This window comes from Channa argus, chromosome 11, assembly GCF_033026475.1.
Source record: "Channa argus isolate prfri chromosome 11, Channa argus male v1.0, whole genome shotgun sequence".
Taxonomy (NCBI): Eukaryota; Metazoa; Chordata; class Actinopteri; order Anabantiformes; family Channidae; genus Channa; species Channa argus.
Genome location: NC_090207.1, coordinates 6,487,695 through 6,508,496, shown reverse-complemented (window position 1 = coordinate 6,508,496; position 20,802 = coordinate 6,487,695). Strand labels below are relative to the sequence as shown.

Below are 20,802 nucleotides of genomic sequence, written 5' to 3'. Positions count from 1 at the left end.
GAAGATGTATTTTACAATTAACAACAAAATGAGCAACAAAACAATAATACAAAGTGTTGATCAAAACCTGTAAGTTACCTCAATGCTGTTATTCTTTTCTTACCAGATAATAAAGAAATGGCAAAGGGTTTAGAGGAGCTCTATGGTGACATTGATGCTTTAGAGTTTTACCCTGGAGTCATGCTGGAGAAAACACGTCCTAATACCATATTTGGTGAGAGTATGGTGGAGATGGGAGCTCCGTTCTCACTGAAAGGCCTGCTGGGAAACCCCATTTGCTCCCCTGAATACTGGAAAGCCAGCACCTTTGGGGGAGACACTGGCTTCAATATTGTTAAAACTTCTACTTTGAGAAAGCTGGTGTGCCTTAATACCAAGTGGTGTCCATACGTGAAGTTCCACATTCCACGCAATGAGGAAGAAGCAAAATCAAGGAAACCATCCATTGAACTTTAATGAATAATTGCTTGGTAGACTATGACTTCATCGGTTTATTATTATATGACTGTGGTTTGTGATTTATTATTTTTCTTATTGAGTTTACCCACTAAATTCATTGCTCTTGGGGAGAAAAACTGAATGAGTACACTGAATGGCTGTACATTTAGGTTTACATCTCGAAAATAAGGCTGACAAATCAGATCATGTATCTTCTGTGTACTACTTAACAAGAGAATTCCTCTTGGAATCTTGGAAATTAATTTTAATTGGGTATTGTATTATCGATATTTGCATTTTTTTTTCAGAGTGGTAGTATTAAAGTACATTATTTTAAATTCTTCAACACCAAAAAATGCCTGACATCTTTGTGAGTGTTTAATGAAGAGGGAATTTACTGTATCGTTATCGCCTCAAATAAAAGGAAAAAAATAAACTTCATTTATTGTATTTTTTTTACGTACAAATATTCATGTCTTCTAGAAGATGAGTTTGACAAGTTAGGATTTGTCTCTTGCCCTGACAATAATATGAATTGAAGCAACATTTTCTGCAGACATTCACAGTGCCCAAACACCCTTGGTGTCCCCCTTATTTTTCCCTACAAAAATCAAAATAACCTGTATTTTTCATAGGTGAATTACCATGAATTCTGGTCCATTTTCTCCAACACACTGTTTAACCTGCACACATGTAGAATGTATTCTAATTGTCTAAGGGGTGACTTTGTTGTGAATTGGCGCTATATAAATAAAGTTGAATTGAATTGAATGAATTAGCATGTTAGCATACCAGCATGAACTTTAGGAAATGCTGTGCCTAAATACAGCAACTATCACTGCTGCAGAGGTTTAGTCATTATACACAGTTGTTACAGTTATGTATACACAATTTAAATTGGAAAGAAGGCTCCATACTTAAAATAGCTAAATGTGATAAGTTTTTATATTTAGGATGAAGAGGGTGATGTGTCTTTGAGTGTAAAAAAAATTGTCACACTGTGGATTTGAAAATCTCCTGAGATGACTATATCTAAGTCTCATAAATATTGTGGTTGCAGCTTTTGTGGTTAGAGTTGTGAGCAAGGTATTTTGGGTAGCGCCTAACACAAAAACTATCTTGTCATGGAGGAAGTCATGCTGAACATGCAAGTCATCCAGTCATATTACACCATAATGATTTGTTTAGTCCATATTGCTACTCATTTCCTCAAAGTGATTATGAATTTTACTAAACACAAATAAAATGTGTGCCTACCTGCTGACTATCTACATCAAAGTCAGTGCTGAAATAAAATATTGCCTTTGATGAGAAAAATGGATGTTTGACATGAAAGTTAGTTTTGCAGCAAAAAGCCAACAGTCTTTCTGAATTCCTACACATAATTTAGGCAATAGGCAAACATGTATGTAGAGCATCAATACATCCACTTTTAATGTATGATTGTTTCAGCTTGATGGTGACAAAAACAAGTGTTTTCAAACACTGTTTGTCAGCATTTTCCACAGAAACATAACAGTATCCTTGTGAAAATCACAGATGTACATAATAAAACGAATGATCACTGAATTTCATATAGCTGCTGCAGTTTCAGGGTCCTGCTATTGTACATACAGGAGCCAGTATATGATTGTTAGCAATTTTAATAACATGTGCATCTTATACTATGAGAAATCCAAATGCCTGCTGCAAAATCAATTTTCAAACCAAGCTGGAAGAATTTAGGCCTGATTGTGTGTTGATTCTGTGGCAGCAGTGATCGACCCTTTTTTTCACAGAACGTGTCTAGAAAACGACACTTTAATTTTGAGACTGTCTCCCTGTAAACCCACAAGGAGGAGTGAAAAGAAGGCCAGCGATGCAGTCGGATAAAGGAGGATGGACGTATGGACAAAACCCTGGACTTTGACACAGGAGACTCCTGTCTGTTACTGAATTGTATCCATGACGGATCCAATTGCTCAGTGTTACAGCATGTATCTCTGGTCTCGGGCTGATTGACACGATAATACGGTGTAGTTCATATATCTCATATATCTGGTTTATCTGATATTATATTTCTGTGGTGTTGCAACTTTGTCATCTCACTGGGTGGGGTGGGCCAAATCATTATTTCTTGTTCAAACACTTGCTAATATAACTCACTGTACATTATAGGAGTTTGGAAATTACTGGTGTCCGTGTTGGAAAGCACTTAACTAAAATATATGCTTACTTAAAATACTTTCTTTGTGAAGTTATGCTGGGCAAGAGTGATTTTAACTACATGATACATTTCTGCTAATCTACATGAACTAGTGGCAGAAAAGTGTGGTTGTAGTGACCTCTGGGGGTTACATAAATTATGCTTGTGGGTTTGTCGTTCCCTCAACAGAGATGTACTGTAACTGTAATGTCATTGTCTAGATGGCATCAAAAACGGGATTTGCATCAGGGCCTTTTCACAGAAGACATGCTGACACGTGATAGGTGTAAATAATAAAACTAATGATCACTGCTGTCAGTTTAATTGCCGCTGGGTTGAGCTGTCGTACCTGCTGGCTCCCTCTTACACGGTCATGTTTTACTGTGAAAGGAGCCATCATGCATTTCTTTGACAAATCCAAATGTCTGCCGTGAAAAAGGTTTCTTACTTTTCCAAAGTGACTCATAACTATTGACTACACGACCTACTGTAGATTACAAACACGACTAATATTAAAAATTCTTAAGCTGCTATTTGAACAAGAAAGGCAGGAAGAATTGCGTCTTGATTGTCTCCCTCCTGATGCTGCTTTGTGATAGCAGTCCTCAAGCTCTTTTGTCACAGAACAAGGACCGAAAATTACACTTCGGATTCCGCACGGCAGGAGTATGAAAGTATTTCTTTAAACCTAACTTTTGGACTTGGGGTAATCTGTGGTGCTGCAACAACACCACAGAGTGCAACTTCAAGCAAAATAAAACTAATATAAGCACATTTCTATCATAATGCATCTGTTACAGTGGTTAGCGATGGCATGAAACAAGGTGCCACTCTACATGAACCATCAAGTAAAACAATCTTGAAATTCTGCTTTTTTAACAAAATATTAATGAATGAACATGAATGAGTTACTGAAGAAAGACATCAAAAAAAGAGGGGGGGAGGGTGCTACAGATTACAGATGGTACCAGGTACAGCCAAGACAAAAGTATGTGAACCCTTTGGAATGACTTTGTTTTCTACATTAATTGCTCAGAAGATGTGATCTGATCTTCATCTAAGTCACAGGTATAGACAAACACAACTAATAACAAACAAGCAACTACAGTTTTTCATGTTTTTGTTTTTCCAGCAATTAAACAATTAAAGTGCTGGTGGAAAAAGTTAGTGAACTCCTGGACTGAATAAGTGGTTGAACCTCCCTTGGCAGAAATAAGCTCAAACAAGCACTCCTTCCAGCATGTCAACAGCAAAGACATGCTTTATTTTGAATATAAGGGTCACAGAGTCAGGAAAAGGATCACATGTCTAAGTTACATGGAAAATGTCACTGAGGACTTTTGTTGTACCTGTTGTCTAAATGTTTTTGATCCAGACCCTTTAGCTTAGTTTGCTTTAAAAGAAGATTAAAAAGAAGGGGGCCTGGTGGCTCAGTGCTAGAGCATTGGGTTGGGATACAGTAGGCAGTGGGTTCAAATCCCACCCCACCAGGTTGTGGCCCCACCCAGCCACCAAGGGCAACCTTGGTGCTAGTCCCAAGCCTGGACAAAGACATGGGAGGGTTGCATCAGGAAGAGCATCTGGCTTAACATTGCACACCAAATCAACGTGCAGGACATGTTCCATTGTGGCAGCCCTTTAAGGTACAGGCCAAAAGCTGTTGATTTGATTTAAAAAGGAAATGTGTAACAGTCAAGTAGCTTAATATAAGAGAATAAGTCTGTCAAAACAAATGCAACATTGTCTGACAAAGAAATGAATCCTTGGCTGCTGTAGTAAAGAACTCAATACTGTACAACACAATAAGTCTTTTTTACTTGAACTAAAACATAACAAATGACCCACTGTATGAGTGAGAGATATGAATGAAAGAAACATGTGACTCCTACATCAAACATACCATATACAATATACAACTACACATGTTTTCTTTCACATTTCAATAATAAAATAAAGAGTTAAAGCAATAGAGTGCCATAGGGACTATGTTTTTTGTAGGCTAACAAAAAAGTTAGCATCTTCCCGGTTCCCAAAAGCCAGTGCGATGTTTTTTAGAGACTTTTGGGGTTATTGTGGAAAACAGACTCAGTGATAAACAGAATACTTGGCTCACAAAACTTTTTTTAGTAGTAATATATTCTTACAGATGAACACTACTTTTTTTTTAACATGTTTAAATATAAATGGCAGCAAAACTACACTTCCAATTGACCTGATCCAGCTAGTAATGTCAAGTAATAAACTCAAGGCCGTAAAGACAGTGAGTGAGTGAACATGACTAAGTGCTCAGTACGATGACGTTTATAGTTCCTGAAAACCTCTGTAGTGTCATTTTTATTTTAGTAATTTAACCAAATAAATATTCCAAAAGACTTTGGCATGTCTACTTATCTGCACTAAAAGATACAGGTCCTAAAAAGATATATTCCTATAAAGTACCATCCTAACAGTACCTATGATTTAAAATAACAACAACAACAACAACTACAAAAAAAACATGCTCTTGGATTTTGGGACAAGGGAAGCTGAAGTGCAAATATACTAACTCATTTCCAGGCTTTAGGACTAAATTCCTAATGGCACTTTACAGATTCCTATGGCACTCTAAAGAAAGCAAAACTATTTGTGTTATAACTGCAGCTGCATTAAAAAAACACTCAATAGTTAAGTAGCCAGTAAGTCAACAGGTTTTAACACAGGAAGTTCTGTTCTAAAGCTGTGAAACACACAAGCATATAAAAGTGCAGATGCTAATGCAGAAGTTAAGCCCTATAGTTCAATGTTTTGTTTTTAAAGGACAAGGTAAACATTTAAAGAAATATTATTTTATTATTTGAAATATTATTTTCATTCTTGCAGAAAGTTAGAACAACAGATCAATTTCACTTAGCCTCTTAGCATCTGTAGCCTGGAGGCTCAGCATGAAGAAGAAAGAATATGGGACAGTTAGACTGACTCTGCCCATAACAACACCTCTAAAGCTCAGTCATTATCTCACAGTATCTACTTTTTCTCTCTGTGCACAAATAAAAAAAATGTTTAGATCATTTTTTTCTAAAAACAAAAATGTAGTTTTATATGCAAAGAATCTGTCAAACTGTTTTTAAACCCAATGTTTTTGTCCCTTTTGTTATCGTAGCAGTGATGTCCAAGTGTAACTACTCATGTTGTATTTACGCTTGGAGGTGGGTGGACACATGAGGATGTCTTAATCTGTAGCTACTTACACTGATGCAATCTGGCAGCTGATTCATTCTCCGGACTGTTAACTAATGGGGGGCTTAACAGTGGCACGGTCACTGAAGTGGAATTAGAGACTGAATTGATGTGAGTACTTGTACCTACTGCCACTGAAGCAGTGGATGGTGGATAAAAATGGACGTCCACTGCAACCGTAGTGAGGCCCAAGGAGACATGATGAGAAAGGAGCAGGGGAGGGTTACCATGCGAGAGGCTGAGGCTGTGGTGAATGGGTGCCACACATGGCTCAGCACTTTGCAGGGTTAATGAGGAGCGCAGGCCCTCCTCACGTCTAAACGGTGGAGAAGGGGACGGTGAACGAGAAGGGAAAGGTGATGGAGGAGGCATGGCATCCTGGCACGGGCTGTGGTTGTCTCCTCTGTTACTGGTCCAGTCCTCAGCACACTGCAGCTGAATGCTGGGCTGGGACAAACTGCAGCCCTTCTCCTCCTCCAGAGAGGGATCGATCTGAAACAGAGAAAAAGGATCATAAGTGAGCAGCGGAGCACAGCTGAGGGTAACACACTGATTGGACCACAAGGACCAAAAGAAATGTTGTATGGTTGGAATAAGTAGAAGCCTTTGCTGTGCTTAAATCTTTACCACAAAGGGAGGCACTGGAGGACACGTTGTTGGCATGTTAAGAGAACTCCTCCAATTTACCATTTGATTCAGTTCCATCAGGATTTTGTGGACATTTGTAATTGTTGCAGCCTAAAATGCCTAATTTCACGACGGCTTTTTTGTAAAACTATTGTGACGCATGTTGCGATATTTATATGATGTTTTAAATTGTAAGACTGTACAGAGTTCACATGGCATTGACGGAGTCAATTATTGTGATTGCAATGTCGCACTAGCATCAAACTTAAAGTAAGGAAACAGACCGCAGAGGTCTGGAGAGCCCACTGTAATTGTACAATGTTCAGCTTCAGACTCAGGTGATTTTACCTGAGGCAAAACAACACCTCTCACTGCAGTCATGTGGAACTTTATTTCACAGGTGTAGTTGTGCTCCCATTGTTCCATCCTTGTACAGTGCTGCCTTGTTAGTTAATTCAAATTCCCCTAAAACAAAGTAACACCCCTGCATCTACTTTTCGCTTTCACTGCATGTCTGTGTTATCACACCTTTGTGTCAAGAATGGGCTCAGGATAAGTCTCTACAGTGACTGAGTGGTTGTCCAGAGTGGGTTGCGTGTCCTCATGAGTGTCCGCAAATGTGGGCTCCATCTGCACTGTGACCAGGCTGGGACCTGGAGGTCGGGCTCGGGTGTCTGATGTGTTGGGGCTCTGTTCAATCACTGCTACACAGTCATCATCTTCAAAAGCTCTGTAAAGGACACGCAACATAGTGGTTTAAGGTGCCACTTACAGCAAAACGAAAAAAAAAAGAGGAATTGCAAAGCCTTTTCTTGGTTATTTTGTACTGTATGATGGTATATTCACCGGTTTTCGTATGTTTTCCCTGCAGCTCGACGTTCAGCATGCCTTATGGGGACACCTAGATTTCTTTGAACTGTCAAAGACATATGATTGATTTTGCTTTAAAGGAATAGTCTGATGTTTAGATAAATAAACGTATTTTTAAGTGAGATGGATACCACTGTCACATGTGTTGGTAACAAAAAGCTGGAAATCTAATGGCCTAAAGCTAACACATTAACACATATTGTCTATGGTATCAAGTCTACGGTAAGTGTAAGTACAAGAATTAGCGAGGAGCAAATCAAAGCCAATTCCACCAAAGGTTTGCTGGAATTTCTTTCCCAGGAACTACACTCCAGGAACTCTCCCTGTGCTGTGCTCTCAAGGGAATTGTGATTTGAATTTCAACAACATGAAAATTGCGCGCTGACATTGTCAAAAGCCTGACAGTCAATGCTTTTTTACACATGCAGAAGCAGTTTTTAAAATGCCAGGTGTGTAAATTACTGTGCTGTACATGACCAATCAAAGATAGTCAGAGCTGCAGGCCACAACCTGGCAGTTCCTTTAACCTCAGAAAGTTCTACCCTCTGATCAGAGACAATTTTGGAGAGTAGAACTATGGTCCCGAACTAAATTCACAGTCCCTTTAAGAAACTTATTTAAATATAAATATTTTTATATAAAATTTATATTAAAAATAACAAAACGAAAACAAAAGGTTCCTAGTCCCAGGAAACGTTCCAGTGGTGGAAACAGACAATAAACATTCTTCAAGTTTGCCTGCCCCCATCTTTCTGACCTGCTCGGCTCGTTGGTGCAGGTTCGTTTTTCTGGACCACCGAATAGAAGGTAACAGTGATGAAGATGAAAGCCAAAGACACTCCCACTCCCACTACGATAGGGATGTCATGTTTCTCCAGCACAGGCAACCATGATGGCGACTGCTGCGTCACTCTAAAGTGTACAAAACATATAAAAGTACATACAGCTGCTTTCATAATAGTTTTTACCAGCACAAACTCTGCATATGCATCACTCCACTATCCTTTTTCGGATATACCTTGGATCATTGCTGGTCATAGGGGATTGGGAGGTGTTCTTCTTGTGCCACTCTGTTAGTTCTGTGTCATTGGCAGATTTCGCTGATTTAACTGTATCACCTTGCTGAGTAGCATTTAGTTGCACCCAGTCGGACGTGTTGACCTGAAGGCCAACAGGAATCGCAGGGTCCAGCGTTGAGAGCTGGGTAGGTTGTACTGGCAGTGATTGAGGTTGAGTTTGAAGTGAAGAAATGGTTGATGGTTGAACTTGGGATAGCTTAGGCTTTGTGACAAAAGAAGATGGAGGCTGTGTGGAAGGCAAATAATGCTGGATAGTTGATGGTTCAAGATGAAACTTTGGTACAAAACCAAAGGGTTGTTGAGGATGAGTCTGGGATATTTGTGAGGGAGTTGTTGAAAGCTGCTGATGGGTTTTCTGATGTTGAGATTCCGATGGATGATTGGGTTTGGTTTGAGAAATCAGGGTCGAACTTAGGGAAAACTCATTTTCTGTAACCAGCTGGTGAGACTGAATTTGAAATGATCCAGACTGGCTCGGTTTAGTTTGGGTTAAAGGGTTCATTGTTGGAGTATGTAAATATGAATCCAACTTGAGAAAGCCAAACGCTCCACCTTCCTGAAGCTTCAATGGTAGCTGAGACACAGATATCTTACTGAAGGAATTTGTGATTTGACCAGCTGGAGTTGCAGCATCGATGTTGGAGCTCTGAGAATCAGACTCTATCAATAATGTGTCACTAACTCGATGCTGAAATTGTGAGGCTGATGATGTTAATGTCAAATGGGTTTGGCTTTCAGTCAGTTGATACTGAAGGGATGTCCCCAAAATTTCACTGGTGACCACAGATGTTGGGCTATGTGCTACGGTTGGTTCACTGTTAGAAAATAAAAGAGAAGCTTCGGTCTCTGTCAGTTGAGTCAGGAGTAACTGGAAGTTTGGATGTGGAGGAGGTGGCAGAATAGGAGGCTGCATCTGTGTGACTGAGGCCTGGGTTGGATTGGTTATTGGCTGATTCAGGGGTTCTTGTGAAAGATGGGCAAGTGACACTGACAGCACCTTTGGCTCAGCCACTGTGTTTCTTGATAATGCAGAATGCGCTGTAACTTTGCTTGTTGTAGCATCGCATTTTGATGAGTTGCCTGGAAATGGTAAAACAAAAAACAACAGATAATGTCATGTTTTATGCATGCGATCCCATTAACTTCTGTTTTCATTACAAATTAGGTTATTTTTGCAGCTCCACTCATCAGTTCTATAAGTTAACACTGTATTCATCAAAGCAATGGTTCAACTCTAAGCATGACTTGTTATCTCCCAATTTTTTTCTGATGTTTTCACCCATTTATCTTGCACACATTGATAACAAAATAAAACAGATAGCTGAAACTTGTTTAGCTCTCACATTGTTTGTAAAACCAAAAGTAATTGCACTTGAAATCTTGCTAAAACACAGAGGAACCCTGCCTGTGTACAGCCTATCTTACAACAGTTGGTAAAACTGGCAAAAGCTGGACCTGGACATTGATCCATACACCTGTCATGATAACTTTTTACAGTTTTTAGTTGTAACATAGCTTCAGAAATCACTTTGACACTTTTATCATGACCGATGTAACTTATTATGAGAGTTTTAGAAGTACATACATGTGGTTTCCTTAGGCTGTGCCTGTGAAGGGGGATGGGTTGTCTTAAGGTGTTGCCCGACCACGTCGCCTCTTGATTTAGGAACTAGCAGTGCAGTGGTAGTGTTCATGTGCTAAAAAGGTTTTAGAAGAAGCAGAACATGAAATAAGTCATAAGTCATAAAAGCAGACAAAGCCCACAAACATCAAAGCCTTGATAATAGAAAGTCAGTGTGTTTAAAGTTATAAAAAGCACTCACTGTCAAGAATAATTCACAGCTTCTAGACTGAGAGCACACATAAAAAGAGCAAATGGAGTCCACACAATAATGTGGCAGAGAAACAGTGTCACCCAGTGGTGGAAGAAGTTGAAAAGTCCTAACCAAGTAAAAAGTAATGTAAGCAAAATGCACAGTCAGTAGGAAATAAATAAAATCTGATTCATATGATATATTATAATTGTTAATGGTGATGCACCAGTGTGTAAGTAAAAGCTTTATGTGGAGCTGGTTTGAACTCACTTTACGATCTTCTCCACCTAAGGCCCCTCCACAAGGCAACTAGATAAATCTCGAATTATTTAAAAGGTACAGAAGCAAAATCATTCTAACATATGGAACTTCTCATATGCTAGCATGACTAGGAAACACCTATTTCATCTTTTTATGAGCCTAATGATTTTATGAACGATTATTAGAAAATTTGAATCAAAACTTGAAACCACAGGTTTCAGACAAATTCAGTGGAGCCTGAAGCAAAATATTTGATCCAAAATGTCGTGGAGTCCTACTACTTTACACATACTACTGTACAAGCAACTCAACATTACACAGAAGTAAATGGAAGCAGTTACATGTATATTCCACCACTGGTGTCACCACACAAGCTACTGCGGAGGTTTGCACATGTTGACTCACAGTAGATGAAACCGGCCCTGTCTGCTCGCCTCTATCAGTTTGATGATGTTCAGCTTAGGGGAGAGAACAAAGACATGGTAGAGAAAACTGTGCACATTGGGTCAGGAAGGTCTTTTTAAAGAATCTCGTCCTACATACTTTATTTACTATAAGTGTAATATACATGGGGTGATACTGTAGTATGGCGGTACATGCTGTGGACATTATAAGGTCTCACAAAGGCAACACTGCCATGCATGTGCAGAATTGAAATGTGAATCACGTGTGTACACAAATAACAAAAACTGACTTATGCTGACTGCAACATAACATAGAACACAGAATTTCTTGCTGTAGAGGTCAGCAAAGATTGCATGTGACATATGGAAATGGCCACTTCAGAATGTTTGAAGTGAACCTGGCCTACAACCTCAAAGTACTATCCATCTAAAAATACCCAATCAACTGTAATGAGAACACAGCACACACACAAACACTCTATGATGTCATCATCAATCGATGCATATGTGTGTTATCATAGCCTATGACAGCACATGTGCATGTATGTTTTAGTAACATGCCATGTTTGTAACTCTGTTAATAAAGAGGAAATAACACCAAAATGATGAGCACAATGTACCTGTGACAGTGAGAACAGTACTTCTCTGATGTCGCCCCGCTCTGTTCTCAGCAGTACAGTAGTATTCTCCTGCATCAGAGTACTGAACACTGGAAATATGCAAGGCTCCATCCTCTATATAAGTGATAAGATATTTTAGAGAAAGTGTTTCCACATCAATTAAGTACTGGCAAAAACTTTCATGTTTGCTTTTCATGTTTGCAGCTTCCACTGGGAAAACTTCTAATCACACTCACTATCAATGTGTGATCCTTCAGTTGGACTGATGGAGGACTGTTGATCGTCTCGGCCTCTGGTCCAGGTATAAGTGATCGGCTGAATGCCCACAGCTCTGCAGGGCAGCACCACCGAAGCCCCGATGCTGCACCTCATCAGACTCACAAAAGTCACTATGATGGGGCTCACTGGGTGGAAAGCAAAAGTCATTTTCATTATTAAATATAATTTTTGTAGTAACTTGTAAGAGGTGAAGTATTGCCCACCAAAGACTCAATTCCTGACTGCAGTGGTATCTTAATTTAAATCTGAACCTTCAGTGTCGACAAGATAAGGTCCTAAATTACTGTCCAAGCATCACAAAAGTATTTTAAGCACCTGTTCTTCAATTCAAAAGTCAACCACTGTGGAAGATTATCTTATGTTCTTGCAGCGTGTTACCAGCAATTCTCAGCATTGTTGAGCTGCTGCTCTTTCCCAACGTGTTGGAGGCTTCACAGTTGTACACTCCTTCATCATAGCTCCTGGCTGACTGGATGTAGAGAGTAGCATTTCTCAGTCTGTGCAAGAAAGATAGAAAATATCGGTATAGTAGTTCTGCAGTATATGTAGTTCTTCATATGGTTTCGCTAGTTTGAAAGTACTGTTACTAGATAGAAAATGCTATCAACCATATTATATTTATAAGTCACAAGGTGTGGTGGTTGCATACTCAGATTATTTATTTGATTGAAATCAGAAATAGTCAATTACAAATACTAGTCCTGTATTTGACATCTTGTGTAAGATAAACACAGGTTTAAATATTACATTAATTTAAAGAATCAAAATCGGCATCCCTGATTTCTACTAGTATTTGGACTAGTATTTGTCATTCGGACAGTATGAGAGTGTGAAATCTGCTTTTTATTGTTGCAGCTGCACAACAGCGGAGCTTGTTTAACCAGTTTATATATGATTAAGAACTTCAGTTCAGTGGTTCCTAACCTGAGGTTTGCAAGTTAAACTGAGGGAGGTAAAGAAGGAGCAAAGAAGGAAAGGTTTGTATTCATGTTTGTGTTTCACTATCATTTACTTTACCTAAAACATTGTGAATCCAAAATACTTCTCAGACATCTCAGAAATTCAAAAGAGAAAATACTTAATATAGTATAGTAGAATAGTATTACTCAAAACCCTTCTATTTATACTCAAACCCAAGAAAGGAACCACCCTCACAAAACATGAATGAAGAAATCAGGTGGACGCAGTAGACAGTCTTATCTGTCAATGTCAGTTGTGACGCAATAAAACCCTTTTATTTACATTATATTAAAAACCTTCTTGTAGGTCTTGTGACCCCAGGACCCACTCTCTACTACATTGCTTTGAACCTTGTAGAAAGTGCCTACTGTGATCTTAAGCAGTCCTCTGAACATGCCACACCCTGTAAAGTCTCTTCAGTCCAATCTTGGTTGACTGTTTGCTAATTATCTAACCATATGACTACATTTACTCAATTCCCCCACAACGGTAACTAATCACTATGCTGTATCTGTCAGATATAGCAGATGTAAAAAGAAGAAGATGAAAAGTAGAATTTTTGCATTTAAATGTGTTTAAGTAACAGGAAAGTAAGTAGTACTAGTACCTCATAATGAGTGTACTTTTGTGCATTCCACCACTGCAGCACATTCACTTACCCCAAAGCAACTTTCCCCCCAGTCTGCTTGGAATGGCCTCGCTTGACCCACCTGATGGAAGGTGGAGGCTGACCTGACACCTGACACTCCAGCACAACCTGGGCTCCCACAGGTACCGTCACCACCTGGGGCCACAGTTTCACCGAAGGAGGGGCTACCAGGGGTAGAAAAGGGTGACTGAGGGTCATTATTTTACTATGTAAACCTATCATGCAACAGTTGGTGGGTCTAGTGCAACCTCATACTCAGTACAGTTAGTGATGCCCTTCTAGAGCTGAGAAATCTCTGAAGGTGGATGTTGCCGGCCCTGCAGAAGTAGCTCCCACTGTCAGACTCCTGGACACTGCAGAGAATAATGTCAAAACACACAGAAACATCAAAACCCTGAAACCTGGTTGCAGATTAACAAAACAACAATGATAAAACGATTATATATAAATAATTATGAAATTTTTACAGGTCTTTAAACTAAAAATAAACCGTTTTAACCAATGTCTACATAATAAACTCCAGAGTTGAATATGTTATCCTCCAAAAACTGTAACTTTTTAACAGTGGTAGAAAGTACAAGTACTTTGTTACTGTACTGAAGTACATTTTTCGCATATCTGTATTCTACTTAAGTAGTTTTAACTATGGCTTTCACTTTTACTCCACTACATTGAAGAGCACATATCTATAACTCTTGCTCCGCTACATTTCTTATCAAAGTTGTATCCTGTTAGTTTACACATTTCATAATTAACCACTTTTTCCATTTTTTTATAAAAACAAATCACTACAGACAGTAGTGAGTACTTCATCCACCACTGCTTTTCAACCAATTTTGTAATGACCTGCACAAGATATGACTTTAAACATATACAATGTGCAAACACACACACACCTGTAAAGGAAGAGGTCTCCACTTGGCAGCACAGTTATGTGAGCTGTGGGAGAGAGAAGCTGGTTCTTTTTGAACCAGGACACCTGGGCTGCTGGTCTGCTGTATGGAGGCCTGCAGATGATTGTAACATTTTCTCCTTTCCTGGCTGTCAGGTTTGTGGGTTGCTGAACAAAACTCCAGTCCATCTCTAGAAACACAACATTACTAAGATGTGCACATGTCATTCCTGTCACTGGACAGAAGGGCTTTTCACAGTTTCCCATTGAGCTACATTGAGTCATGTTTTGTAACAACAAAAAAATTAAATTCTCGTATTACATTGACAATAATGGGACAGACATGAGGTCACAGTGACCTTGACCTTTAAAATTCCCATAAGGTGTTTCTGAGAAACTAAAATAAGCACTACATTTGGAAAAGGGATGTTACCACAAGTGAAAAAAGTTAAATCGGGACAAACTACAAGTGAAACTGTTGACTGTCTTGTTTTAAAAAAGTTTTGTCAGTTTTGTTGACAGCCGACGTTTGCAGACAGTACCAGCTGGGAGTAGGAAGGCTGTTTGTGACTTGATGGTCTCTTTCTGGTTTGAGGCTTCACAGTGATAAATGCCTTCGTCCTCTTTGCTCACATTTCTGGAAAATACAGAAATCACCAAATCATTATTCTATAAAAAAATAAACAATTGGACAATGTATGTCTCAAGTCCTAAATTCAAAACTCAAATTTTATGCTGCCCCTCTCATGATACCCGTGGGACAAAAAATAAAGAGTATTATTCCATTTTAGTGTTAGACCTGAATGTGAGCAGCTGTCCATTGTTCTGCAGGCTGAACGAGGCCGAGCAGTTTGTCAGGAGGCAGCCGTCTTTGAACCAGTGCACCATGGGAACAGGGAAGCCGCCAACAGCACAATGCATGGAGACCTCTGTTCCCGTAGCAACAGTGATGTTGTCAGGGCCTCGTAGGATCTGCAGGCGTCTGGGAACCCCTGCAATAAGGACAGGAATGCTGTAGGATAATAACCTATATACATCTGCCTAGTGCTGCTCTTACCGTTTAATCTTTATTGGAAGTAACACAAAGTAACAAGTGCAATTTGAAAGTGACAGTGACTTTATTTAGGATATTGCAGTTTTAAAACTAAATAAACTTGTAAAACATGGGATTTTTTGGTGACGATGGTGCAGACAAAAAATGTCTCAATTAGTCAAACATACCTTTTTTTATTAAGGATTTAGTCATTTTAAAACAAAAATTACAAATATTTATCTTCCTTGCTTCTCATTCATGATGGTTTGATGGGTTTTTTTCTTTCAAATAATGGTAAACTTTTTGGGAATGGGAAACTATTTTTCAGACAAAGAAAGCCATTTTGAAGACATCTGAGGGAAATTAGTACGCAGATTTATCAAACTTCTGCCATTTTTTTAACAAAACAAGCACTTAGAGCTTTGTGTTTGGTGTATGGATATGTGTTTATTCTGGGTAGGCTATGACTTGTTGGGAGTGTAAAACTAAAAAAGTAAAACTTGTACACATACTCACCATGCACAGTTAGCTTAGCTGGTTTGCTCTTCTTGCTGATGTTGAGTAAATGATTGTGTGTGACACAAATGTACATCCCATCATCCCCTAATGTTACGTTGGAGAGATGCAGAGTGCCTGAAATTTTCCTCTGGTTACCACCACCATACTCACCCTGCTTGGATCAAACAACATCCAGTCGTTATAACATGCCAGGTTTTAATACAACCTAAAAAGAACAATTGTCCCCGGTTTTAGCACAGAGTGCCACTGGTCTTTCCCAGCAAGAAAGAAGAGAAATCTCTAATTCTGAGATGACATCAGATTTGGATTCACTTTAGGCCACGAATATGTTTTCAGTGAGACAAAAGACCCACTGCCTCATGTTGCATGAAACAAAGCTGAATTGTTCTCAGATGTGGATGTGCAGTGTTTTTGAGTGTACTGTGACACAGTAGTGTGTTCCACAAATGTCTTCAGCCCTTTCTGATGGCTTTTCAGTTTGAGAATGTTTAGTCAGAGAAACTAAAACAGAGGGGACAGACGATCGCCCTGGTAACTAGAATGCCATTGCTTGGTTCAAACGCTATTCATCTGAATGTGAATATAATGCGTAACAATAAGGAGTAATATTTTAAATTCAGAATTAGATATAGATTGTCTAAGTGGTCCAATGTCCACTGAGCTGGATCATGTACTGAAACATCAAGTGGTATTAACTGCAACTTGTCAAAAGTGTTACTGCTCACCTGAATCTGTCTGCCTCTTGTCACCACTTTTCCCCCTTTGAGCCATGTGATGCTCGCAGGAGGCGAACTTTCCCCAGACACACACTGGAAGAAGACTCCCCCCCCTTCTGTGACTGTCTCGTCCTGGGGACTGAAAAAAACATCCTCCAAACCTGAAACACATAGCGGGAGGAGGAAAAGGACACTCTACACATACAAGACACACAGCGTGGCGGCTTTTAGTAGAGTAACTTGCAACAAGAGGCACATGGACTCACCCAGTTGGGATGAGACTGCCAAGCTGGACAGGATGAGTAAGCAGAGGTGGGAAGTCATCTGTGGGTGCGTCTAGATGGAGACACTACTGAAGAGCTCCATGCGAAGCGCGAAGAAACCACCATACAACTTCATCCATGGTGTCAGCTGGGAATTTCCCACATAAAGATACATCCAATTACAAATGCAGTAATTTCATCCTCATCGCTTAGTTCTATGATACACAGCTCTACTGTATAGTCTTTATTGTTTTCATTTCTATGTCTGTACAGCATGATAGTAATTGGGTAATGGAGGGGTTAATATTTCGGTTATTACAAGTTAATGGTGTAGATGATATAAAAACATACATTGTGTAGTTTCTGTGTAACACAAGCTAAAGGTGAGAAATTGACTGTAAACAATCAAAAAACATTTTTTTATTTAATGTTGAAAATCTGCATTAGTGTCTATCAGAGTAAGTAGAGTTTTTAGTATCTGTGAATTATCGACGAAACAGAGCTGCAAACTGCATATGTTTCCACTTGATCTCACAGTAACATTACAATTAATGACATTATGACATTACCATGAAATTAACTCTATTTCGGGGTTAATACACAGCAACTACCATATGTGTTTCCAGTTAACAAACATCATTGTTAACACCAAGCGAGTGCCTGGTTATTGGTCTGCTAATTACTATGGCGTTACTTTATTACCCCCTATACTTGTTATGTTGTTTGTTAATTCTTGTTTTTGCTCATGTTAAAGGCAAAATACTGAACATGGACATAATACTGAGGGGAAAAGTGGAACAAAACTAGGAACTAAACGTAGGAGGGGCCCTCAAAAAGTCTTAAGTTAGGTTTGATTTGCTCTACATATTTTCATGTTATGAGCTTTATGAGTGAATTATGTGTCTTGCTGAACAGTTTGGCAGATGATTCTTCGTGTCTGCAAAGATCAGAGACAGTTTGTCTCTGATCAATTCTGTTGCAAAAACAACTTGGCAGTATCACTAGAGGTAACCTGCTGATAACTTTACCAGTGTTTCCTTTCTCCACACGCTTTCCAAGGCAGTAACCTGAGGCCAGGTTACAAAGTCTTTACTGAAATTTACAGGGTGATAGAAAAGGCTGTTCAAATGTTTCAGAGACATTCTTCAGTGATTTCAATTCACAGCATAAACACCCACTGAAACATTACCACCTCCTACATCAGCTGTCATTTCTGTCACTTAACCTTCCGTTTGCACGGATTCACTTTCGATCAGTTTTGGAGAAAATGTATTCAACAGATGAATTTGAAATCTGGGTCTGTGTGTGTTGCTCTTATTGCCTTCCCCTCCCTTTTCTCTTTGCTTCATTCCTATTTTGGTTGTCAGTCTGTGGCACCACAGCAAGCTCAGCTTTGTCCTCTTGAATGGGCCCAGCCACTTTATAGAGCTCGCTCTGTGGCCCTCCACTCAATGAAAGTGACATGAAAAGAGTCTGCGGAGCTTTGTACTGTGAAGATCAGTTATTGGCCCCTGCACGGACAGCTACCCGTCTGATCATATAGGCTTTCATGATCCTCAGTGTGGCCATGTAAGGGCTCATCCTTTATCGCTTGCTACAAATTTGGCTCGCGCAATGGTGAATTTGCACAAGAAAATATTAAGGGATGTTAAAGGAAAACATGCCAACGACACAGTTTTCATCTCAAAAGGCTCAATTGTGAATAAAAGGTTAAAACTGAATGTGTGACAATGAAGTAGGGGAGAGGTCCCAGTGTCCCAGAAGATTAGACGTTTGTCAGTTTTTCATCTAAATGAGGGACAGATTTTAACATTGTTTAAAAGACAAGCAACAGTAAATGTACCACGCTATCCCATAGGCACATAATCAGAAGATAATGCCAATGCTAACATCTAGTGCCACTAACATTTTGCAGCATAGGACGATGCAGTCACACAATGTGAATAAAAGAGAGGAAGAAATCATGATAGGAAATATGACCACTTACGCATTGGTGTAACGTAACTAAGTACATTACCTAAAGTACTGTATAGAAGTACCATTCTGAGGTATTTCCACACTTTTACTTTAGTACATTTATTTGAGAACTACTTTTACAATCTGACCCCTACAACAGGAAATAGAACAGAAAGTGTAGTCATAATACTTTAATGTAAATGGAAGTAACTAATGTGAAAGACACGCAGCCCCCAGCGGTAGATAACATGAAGTCATTAAAATATTTTTCTGCAAAACATAGTGTATTTCCCCAGAAACAGTGAATAGGGTTATTTAAATAGGTCCACTGTTAGCAGCTGCAACATTAAAGCGATGAACACAATAACGCATCAATAACTTGTACACATACTCACCGTGCACAGTTAGCTGGTTTGCTCTTCTTGCTATTGCTGAGTAAATGATTGTGTGTGACACAAATTTACATCCCATCATCCCCTAATGTTACGTTGGAGAGACTTTTACTTTTGGTACTTGGTGCTTTCTGGTAATATTTTAGATTTGAATCCAGTACTTTTCCAGTATTTTTATTCTATGGTACAAATACATTTACATGAATAAATGATACTTTTTACACTACTGCATTATGTTGGATTTGTGGTTTGATTACAGTCTCTTTGTCCATCCAAACAGTTCTGAAGTTTCACCAGAAGTTAATTTTCTGAAGCAGTTCAACCTTTGCAGACAAAAATTGTGACTGAACAAATATAATGAATGTTGTCTATTTTGTTTTTTTACAATATGGTAAAAGTGAGCTTAATACTGTACTATTACCAAAAATTACCATCATAACAACTATATTGAAGTTTAGTGTCAAAATTATCATAAAATCCTGGGCAATAAAATAAGTGATTTTTAACTTCTCATCACACACACAAAACAAACAAACTCTTGATTTCCAACAATGGTACATTAGTCACCACTGTTGAACTAAACGCATCATTGAATTGCTTGATTGCCTCAGCAGCACTAGTGGCTGGTTACACTAACATAATGCCAAGAGCCCGTGGGTGTGTATTTGTTTGATTCACAACAGATCGTTTACACTGTTTAGCATCTCATTAAGACATTTTTAGCCCACACTGACATGTTTGCTTTTTCTTGCAGTGCCAGCTGTCAAAAGCATAAATGTGCACAGTTTTTAATCAGCCAGCTTATTCAAGAATTTAATAAAACATAATGTGCAAAAAGGCAGAGTCTGAAATGCAGCCCAGCCAAGTTTAAACAATGCAGAAACTCTCGTGGCATTACTGTGGTCTCTGGCAGAAATGAGCTGGTTCAGGTAAATGAGCTGAATGTGTCAATTCACATCTAGACGTCAATCATTTAGATGTATATTTTATGTCGTGTGGAGTGGGAACCAAAGTTAGAGAAATGCAACCAGCTGGAATCTTTTTTTTTAAACATTCAAATCTCCATTTCAGTGCGGAAATCAAGTGATATGAACAGGACTTCAGAGCATTGCTGTCGAAAAGTAAAAGAAATTCTGTTTACATTGCATTTAATTGTGATAATTTTAATGTAGCACTGTTGGATTTCAAACCCATCACACACACAAGCCAAAATTTGAATTGCTAGGTTTTTTAATGCATTTTTTTTCAGGCTCCAAACAACATTTGAAAACAGTAAATCTGAACATCCGCTTAAGCACAGGACCCAAAACTGATTGCATGCATTGTAGAGATAGGTGAGAGAAATACACTCTCATTATTTATTCTGCTAATGTTGTGCAACACACTGTATGGAGTCATGACAAACTAAATGAAAACATAGCATGTGACATCTGAAACTGCCCCGTACAACACAACATACAAAATGGATGCAAGATTAATCTAATTACTCACTCTACATGTGTCCAAGGATCGTCTCTGTGTTGGTTTCCAATCAGCCCATTTGTCTTTATTCTGTTCTCTCGATGTGTTTGTTCCAGCTGTAAGAGAAACAAGCAACAAGCACTCACATGTACTGGACAGCCTCCACCC

The 20,802-nt window shown here is 39.0% G+C and overlaps 2 protein-coding genes across 2 annotated transcripts in view; one reads left to right on the top strand and one right to left on the bottom strand.

Annotated features, from left to right (window-relative positions):
- The window catches only part of ptgs1 (prostaglandin-endoperoxide synthase 1), a 9,827-nt gene extending 8,948 nt beyond the window's left edge, over window positions 1–879 (top strand). Inside the window, exon 11 of the mRNA XM_067521976.1 lies at window positions 107–879. Coding sequence (XP_067378077.1) covers window positions 107–456 — 350 coding nt within the window. The 3' untranslated portion in view covers window positions 457–879. The remainder of the gene's footprint in view (window positions 1–106) is intronic.
- On the bottom strand, window positions 729–20,802 carry LOC137136522 (uncharacterized). Its single transcript, XM_067521975.1, has 19 exons — window positions 20,665–20,802; window positions 16,829–16,973; window positions 16,572–16,723; window positions 15,844–15,997; window positions 15,094–15,286; window positions 14,837–14,931; window positions 14,299–14,485; window positions 13,658–13,755; window positions 13,413–13,566; window positions 12,172–12,290; window positions 11,751–11,918; window positions 11,515–11,628; window positions 10,896–10,948; window positions 10,001–10,112; window positions 8,355–9,495; window positions 8,094–8,248; window positions 7,313–7,382; window positions 6,995–7,196; window positions 729–6,331 (listed from the first exon to the last, which is right to left on the bottom strand). Exons 2-19 carry the CDS (start codon window positions 16,884–16,886, stop codon window positions 5,843–5,845), a joined length of 3,714 nt encoding a protein of 1,237 aa, XP_067378076.1. The 5' UTR covers window positions 16,887–16,973; window positions 20,665–20,802; the 3' UTR covers window positions 729–5,842.